The sequence below is a fragment of the Anarhichas minor genome, unplaced genomic scaffold (genome assembly GCF_050575085.1).
Source record: "Anarhichas minor isolate MPS153535 unplaced genomic scaffold, ASM5057508v1 ptg000006l, whole genome shotgun sequence".
Classification (NCBI taxonomy): Eukaryota; Metazoa; Chordata; class Actinopteri; order Perciformes; family Anarhichadidae; genus Anarhichas; species Anarhichas minor.
In genome coordinates this window covers 2,152,501-2,161,149 of record NW_027466452.1, presented here as the reverse complement: position 1 = coordinate 2,161,149, position 8,649 = coordinate 2,152,501, and the positions used below count along the sequence as shown (strand labels likewise).

General features: G+C 41.4%; 1 protein-coding gene across 1 annotated transcript in view; it reads right to left on the bottom strand.

Annotated features, from left to right (window-relative positions):
• Positions 1-1,188: 1,188 nt before the first annotated feature.
• The window catches only part of mrpl37 (mitochondrial ribosomal protein L37), a 21,277-nt gene continuing 13,816 nt past the window's right edge, over positions 1,189-8,649 (bottom strand). The window contains exons 7-8 of the mRNA XM_076079042.1: positions 5,913-5,987; positions 1,189-1,609 (exon numbers count right to left, since the gene is read on the bottom strand). Of these exons, the coding sequence (XP_075935157.1) occupies positions 1,532-1,609; positions 5,913-5,987 (153 nt within the window). The 3' untranslated portion in view covers positions 1,189-1,531. The remainder of the gene's footprint in view (positions 1,610-5,912; positions 5,988-8,649) is intronic.

The following is an 8,649-nucleotide window of genomic DNA, read 5'->3' as shown; positions in this document are numbered from 1 at the left end:
TAAACGTTCTTCTTCTTCTTTTAAGCTTTATGGCGGATGGCATCCAGTAAAAGGTGCATTCCCGCCACCTACTGTATTGGAGTGTGGACTAGAGTAACCTATCCCCTTACAAAAAAAAAAAGGAAGTTCTATCATTTCGGTGACTTAAATTCTTTTACTCAATCCTGTTTCTTTCACGTATTGTAGTACATTTCCTGCCCCCAAGGTTAATGCATCTTTTAGGTTTAGTTCCTCAACTCCCAGCTTCCTCTTCAACCTGTGCTCGAGTGTGAATTTCTGGCAATGACAAATGATATGGTCTACAGATTCTGGTATTTGGCAGTGCTCACATAGTCCTGCTGGGTGTTTATTTATTAGTTGCATTGTTTTGTTCAGCCGTGTGTGCCCTCCTCAGTCTGGTTAATATGTTTTCTTCTGTGGTGCTTCTTCTGGATGGCCTCCCTTTGCCAACTTCTCTCTGAACACAAGCTAAACGTTGGTAGCACCTTACACTAAGACTAGATAATGCCATCAGCAGAGGGTGTTCAAGTAATACCTTTCAAAATAAAAACCTCATTAACTAAGTTATCTAAACATGTTCAAATGCTAACCTTGTTAGACCAGCTGTTAATAACATGACCTCACCGTGACTGGCATGAAATATTTTTCATAGAAAACATTCCCAAGTGAAATAATTATGATGCAGGTGGGATATATTAAAGGTTATTAAAACTGCAGTCTAATATTTGAAATGTGAATGAGGTTGCAATGCATCATGAATATGTACTACCAACAAAGACTTAGACTCACTACTAGAAAACAACACACATGACAACAACACACAGCAGTTGGCTTAGTATTAGATTATTCATTTTGTGATCATAATGTGAATTTTCCAAATAATGGTCATTTTTAGAAGAAAAAGTAAATAATTAATCAAAATCTATATTTAAGAGCACTTTCTCCTTTCTATTGTGATGTTTAGACATGCTGGTATTCAAATCACTTCTAGGTACTTTGCCCATATTAGATAACTCATATTTGCTAAAGGAGCCTGTTACTGCAGTCTCTTCACATGACAGAGTACTAGTGTGATATTATATCCTCAGCTTTGAGGAGGAACATTTGTCAGAACTGATAAGGATGTTGTTCATTTTCAATGTACACCATAAGGCATAAAAAAAAAAAGAAAAAAAAAAAAAGTACACATTCAAAATAAGAGTGATTTTATTGAGTGAGCTCCTACAGTTGCAAGAACAGACGATGACGGAGTCAAGTGTGTTAACATGAGTTTTGTAGTTTCAGACAATGCAATATTGTTGTGAACCAGTTTATTGACAGTTTGAAAGGAAAGGAGAATATCGTCTGGTAAGATATTGGTTTAGATCCTAGACACACACACTTGCCTGGTGTCACACACACACACACACACACACACACACACACACACACACACACACACACACACACACACACACACACACACACACACACACACACACACACACACACACACACACACACACACACACACACACACACACACACACACCTACACAGCCCCATGCAGGTACAGGGCCAGGAACTTGCTGAAGACTTCAGGCTTGTATCCTGTCAGACCAGCTGGTACCTGCAGGGAGACACACATCCACCAATCAGCAACACAACTTTACTATCCTTCCTTTCATTTTCTCTGTCACCTATCAGTTACTAGTACACACACATTCATTACGTTAACTGTGCTAAGTTTTAAAAACAACTTAACCCGTTACCACTCCAGTAAAATTAGCCTAAAATGCCTATCCAAGGCATACCCAGAGTAAATTGAAAGCTGTTCTTGAACCATTTGGAGTACATGCATGGTTTTGGTCTCTTTTGAAAGGCAACACTCTGAAGGTCCCCCCCACCAACAGTGAGAATCACTAAGTGCTACTGGTATTAAGTAATAGAAGTTTGAACACACTGAAGTAGAAGGTTTTTATTTCTGCCTGAAATGTTTTTTGCAAACAGATGCCTGCAGATGACTATAACTGGGACTTATTAGCTGGAAAACACAATGGGACCGCAGCATGAAGCCTTACCTAGTCCAAGTTCAAATTTTATAACAATACCACAGAAAATTAATATTTTACACATGTTTTACTAAGGGTATGTCTAGGCGCTTTCCAAAAAAGGACATTTGGGGACCCATGGTAACCATAGCAACATACCTAGGCTGTGTAGAAATGTGTATTCATAATTCAAACTAAAGCTTATTTATGTCTAAATACAGTTATCTATACGTTATTTCGCCATTATTTACTTTCCTAAATTCTCCACAACTCTGAAAAACCACACTTTGGATTTAACGCACGGACACAGCGACCTGCCTCGCGGTTTCGCAGGTTACTTCCACGTTCTGCCTCTAAATCCAGCCCCTGAAGCTGCATATCATTATTTTCGAAATTTCATTGGCTATACGAAGCGTCAGTCATCGGAACAATCGGTTGCAATTGGCTCCAGCTTTACACAAAAGAAAAGGGGCAGGCACTTTCCTTCAACGCGGACTCTCGTTGGCTATTCTAGGCTGTGGACAGGACATGGAAGCTCCTATTGGGTCAAATGAGGTGTCAATCAAAAGGTAAGAGTGCAGCTGCCATTTTGAGATGCAGAGAGCGTCAGTGTTTACATCTGAACTGAAGTTACGTTCGAAAATACATAGATAGTTAGGCATATCTGCCGGCTAATTTGAAATGATGCAACATCAGTCCATGGGTATTTATGGACGTAATGTGTTTTGGACTAAATATTTTACTGGATTGGATCGTCTGGACGTTTGGCAATATAAAAAGACCGTTTTTGTTGGAATATTATCGAGGGGTGGACTTCTATAAAGCTTCATCGGTGAGTTGCCTCGATTTTGTAAATGTTTGTTTGTGGGTTGGTGGTCTGACAGAGGTGTTGAGTGTACCTGCTGTTGTGATTGTATCTTGAAATGGTTTGCATAAATCAAATTACAAGAATCTTAGCTTTCCAAAGAGATGTCGCATCAGTGCCTACCTATAAATAGCAGTTGTGTAGATCAATGGTTCTCAACTGGTCTGGCTGCGGGACCCACCATCACCCCTTAATGACAAGCCGCGACCCAAATTATTATTATTATTTTTTTATATATATATATATATATATATATATTCAAGAAGTCTAGTAGTAGTAACGTCTCTGTGTAGTAAACAACTGCCAAATCAAATAAAGAAAGTACACATAAATTATATTTTAACTATTATTCAAATTTAACTGGATGGATTATAAATAATACATAGAAATACATGAATAAATGTTCTTCTCATTTCAAGTAAAATAACGGCTGGATTGAAAAATAAATTACGTAACGAAATTCATTTTAGAAAAATTATTTTCACTGAATTGATCTGCAGCTTTAAATTCAGTTCATTCAGGGTGAAGTGTTAAAGCCACAATATTATATCTTTCTCATCTTCTAAAAAGAGAAATTAGTGTTGGAAGAATTCACCTATACGAGTCTGTCCAGTCAGAATCTAATGACTCTGGTCTCTCTGGCCATTTTTCTCTTTTGGAAATCGTCCTATGATTTTGACTTTCACAACTCTCACTTCAACGGTCCTGCTCTGCTGTCTGTCTCCTCGTCTCTCCCCGTGTGTCACGGTGCGTACATCTCACTCAAGTCAGGAAACTTGTCAGAATACCCATATTTGATTGGCTGAGCTGCATCACGTGATGTGATTCACAACGCATTGGTTGGTGTTTTTCCTGCACTGCCGTAAATGTTGGAATAATTCCACTGCATAAAAAATGCCCTTCAAAATAAAATCACAACATTTTTTTTTTTTTTTGTTGTCAGGCAAAGGCCCGCGACCCACTGAAAACAGGTCCGCGACCCACTTTTGGGTCGCGACCCACCAGTTGAGAATCACTGGTGTAGATAACACAGATGCACAGTTACCACTTCGACGGCTGTCGGCTCCACTTCACAACAGTCACGTTTGATCCTGTAATGAGACGATCGCACTCGCGTGTGTGTTTGTGAGACAAGAGTGAACGACGGCTGTCGGAGTGGTAACAGGGTTAGTTAAATTTTTTTTTTTGGTGTGGGATTTTATGCTTGATTGTAACTCCTATATTCTGCTTGGCAAAAATGACGACTGTCCAATTGTCAATGGAGTCTGGGGGTTTTGAAGAGAGCAATATAACAGCTTCACATTGAAGTGGATATAGATTAGAGCACCAGAAAAACGTAGTCTAGACACCTAAAAAAAAGTGTACCTTATATTTAGATTATTTTCAATGCTTAACCTTGCCATCAGACAGACCTTTCTGACAGGGAGCTGAACCCGTTATGTCCATCGAGGCTCTCTTTAAAACCACAAGACTCCATTGACAAAAACAGTAGTTTTAGCTCACAGAACACAAGGTTGGTCTACCGCCGTTTGTTTGTGTTATTGTGCGACTTAGGATCTAAACTAACGTAGCGTCAGAGATGGGCAGTATTTCTATTACTTGTATTTGAAATACGTATTTTTCAATTACTTTTGAGTATTTTGTAATTTGTATTTGATAGGGCCGATAAAAAATCTAACGTAATTTGTAACAAAATACTTTAGAGTGGAGTAATTTTGTATTTAAAATACTCAAAATACTTTCTCCACAAATCAAAAAACAGTTCACAAGTTCAGACTTCAGATCTTCAAGTTCAACGGATTGTCTGTCAAGGTAAATATTTTATCCGAGTGTGACAGATGTCAACTAGCTTGATGTATAATTTATGTCTGGGTCTGGCTACATAGCCTATTGTATATACATGGTGATGGTTATAATATCAAGCTAGCGATCGATGCTAACATGTTAATGACACTAGCATGCTGTCTAGGCTAGTGCATAGCCAGTGTTTAGCAAGTTAACTTATCAGTCGAGTAGCTAGCTATAGGAAGAGGGAGCTTGTATGTTCATGATAACCTTATCAAGAGACATCTGACCATCTAATCTTGCACTGTATTACAAGTTATGCTGTATCTTCTCAATGTGAATGTCATATCAATTACTGGCAGATAATATAGTTCACAGTAAGCCAGGCTATGACAGTAGATGTCCATTTGTTAAAAAAAAAAAAAAAAAACATTAAATATCCAATTTATTTTATTTAAAAGGCATATTATGAAAGTATTCTTAGTTTTAATAAAAATATATATATACATAATCAATCAAGTTGTTGTCTTTTAATAGCTTTGCTTAGTTACACTGACATTCTGTGACTGTTCTTCCTTTTTGTGGGCTTCACCAGAGCTTTGTGTACAGTATATAGCCCAAACCTGAATGCTCTGCTATACCAAATTGTGAGAAAACAGAAAATCCAGAAAAAAGTATTTCCTATATATTAAATACAAAATACATGTATTGTATTTTGTTACATTTTCTGGCACCAGTATTTAGTATTTATTACATTTATTTGAGGGGTATTTTGTATCAAAATACATTTTGATGTATTTTTGCCCATCTCTGCGTGGCGTCCACAGCAGTACAGTGCCCGTGTTCTCCTGTCTGCTTCTCCAAACTGGGAGCGTCCCGACCTCCATCTAATGTACTGTATGCACTGACTATATACTGTATATGTAGTATCATCATGCAGAAACCAGTATAATGTCATAGAGGAAAGGTTTTGTTTAAAAGGCTTCGGAAAATAGCATTTTGACACTTTAACATACATACTAAAATTTAAATACATAAGGAACATCACTGGGAAGCTACAGAATGATATACAAACCTAAAAATAATAATAATAATAATGGACCCACCCTTTAAATAATGGTAATGTTTCTGATTTGCTGAGGAGGCAACAGTGTTGAAAGAACGTGGCTGTAAGTCACACTGAGCATGGTGAGTCACAGTTACCAACAGACAGAAGTGGATCTTGGTCATACCTTTACTTGCTTCTTCTTGATGAGTGGTCGCACTTTTGCAAAGTCATAGAGCTCAACATCTTCATCCAGCCACACCTGCATGGAGCAGACAGCATTTCAACAACCCAGCAGACAATGAACAAAGAAGCAGCAAACTCTTTCTAACCTCGGGGATTCTGATTGATATGGAGAACTGATAAAGTGGTTGTGTTACCAGCACAGACAATTTTTTCATTACTTGATGAAAAATATTCATCCTGATCTCCGTGCAACCAGACTGAACACTTTTAGTCACGATAGACAGCATTTGATGTTGAAGATATTCTCCACAGAAAATCTCTTGAATGGTGAACAAAGTCTCCCCCTGTAGACTTAGTGGATCAGTCATGCAGACCAGTACCAGAAATGCCTCTGATACAGCCTAAAATGCAGGATCGGTATCGGCGAGCACGCGAGTCTATGCACCGATCCGCTATCCTATTATGCTATCACATATCAGCTCATTACGCTACACAGGCACAACAACACTCTGTACATTCTCCCGTTCCTTACTGCACATGTGCAAACTAGTACAGATCAGCAGCAGGAGAGCTAGGCAACATCAGCAGCCAGTGGGCAGCACGGTCCTGCTTGGCTAAATAAGAGCGCTAACAGCTGTTAAAGCTGATAATTGTGATGCGTTCAAGCTCCATTCAGTAAAGATGAGTATTGGGCGAAGGTCAATTAAGCTGTGCGTTCAAATACCGTTCAGACTGTTTTCAACTTCTGGAGCAAGAACTGAACTTCTGACTCACCCAGAATCTCATAGGTATTTTATTATTGCTTCAACTAAGTTGTCTTTATAGCTGTACTTAGGCTTGCCTCAGTGGTGATTGGACTGAGTTTCTGCCTGTCTGAGGAGGTGTGATTTAGTCTCAGCTGCTGAATAGCTTTGCTAATTGCAAGGGAGGAGCCTACACTCCTGGCAGACAATCAGTAGATTGCTGTCCTTAAGCACTTCTGTAGGCTGGAAGCGTCAGGCAAACGAAGGCTAGGGCGAACAAAGGCAACAAGGTGACTTTTTCAAGCCCGACTTCGTCAAGCTAAGACTTCTCGAACGTGTAGTTACCTCATTTTTATTGTTCAAACCATGTGTTTGCATCCGATCTCGGTCCTCTCTTCTGCTCGGTGGTCATGTAGACATTGGGCCACTCCCAGGTGCCGTGACCCCGCTAACCTCATTTATCCTACTCTCTCAGCTCATGTTGAGCAAGTGGTATCGGGAGGGCTCTGGAATTGCCAGTCGGCAGTGCCGAAAGCTGAGTTTATCTCGGGCTACGCTTCCTTGCTCTCTCTCAGCTTTCTTGCTCTAACTGAGACCTGGATCACGCCAGAAAATACCACCACACCTGCAGCTCTGTCAGAAGTGTACTCTTTCTCTCACACTCCCAGAGCTGCGAGGCGGGGTGGTGGTACTGGCTTGCTAATTTCCCCAAAATGGAAATACACTCTTGTCTCGGTTCCTCAGTTCTCCCCGTCCTCTTTCGAATTTCATGCGGTTACTGTCACTTATCCAGTCAAGCTCACCATTGCTGTTGTGTATCGCCCACCAGGCCCTCTTGGTGAGTTCTTGGAAGATCTCGACACATTAGTCTCACACTTCCATGATGATGGCTCCGCACTCATCCTGCTCGGAGACTTTAACATCCAGACTGATAAATTAGAACCGCTTCTTTCCTTCCTCTCCTCATTTGACCTTTACCCCGCCTCTTCTCCTCCTACCCACAAGGCCGGCAACCAGCTGGATCTTATCTTCACTAGACACTGTTCTACTGCTAACCTCTCCGTCACTCCCCTCCAGCTCTCTGACCACTATTTCATGTCGTACTCCCTCTCCCTCTCCTCTCCCCCCGTACTTCCACCACCTACCCACTTGGTTTCTACCCGTAGTCATCTCCGCTCCCTCTCCCCGGCTGATCTTTCATCTTCTGTTACCTCTGCTCTCCCTGACCCTGAAGCCTTCTCTCTCCTATCCCCTGATATTGCTACTGATCTTCTCCTCTCCACCCTTTCCTCTTCTTTGGACAACCTCTGTCCCTTCACCTCCAGGCCTGCACGGCCAACCCCACCTGCCCCGTGGCTGTCGGACTCAGTGCGTAATGACAGACGGAGCCTAAGAGAGGCTGAGCGTAAATGGAGAAAAGGCAAACTCCCGGGGGACCTTCTTAACTTCCAAGCTCTTCTTTCCACTTTTTCCATCACTCCATCTACTGCTAAAGCTGCTTTCTTTCGCTCCAAAATCCTAACCTCTGCTTCCAATCCTAAAAAACTCTTCGAAACTTTCTCTTCACTCCTCCAACCCCCACCCCCTCCTCCTACGTCCTCCCTTCTCCCTGACGATTTCGCCAACTTCTTTGACAAGAAGGTAAACGATATCAGATCCTCCTTCTCTCAGCCCCCCTGTCCACCCTCTCCCTCTCTACCATCTCCAGCTCTTCCCCCACAGCTCTCCCTCCCCTCTCCATGCCCCATCTTACCCTATCTTGCTCCCCTCTCCCCTAACGAGGTCCTCAACCTTGTTACATCTAACCGCCCCACCACGTGCTCCCTTGACCCGATCCCCTCCCCTCTTCTTCAGTCTATTGCGACTGAACTCCTTCCTTTTCTCACCCACCTCATGAACACATCTCTTGTTTCAGGATACTTTCCCACGGCTTTCAAGACTGCTAGAGTCACCCCCCTTCTGAAGAAACCATCACTTGACCCCTCTGATGTCAAG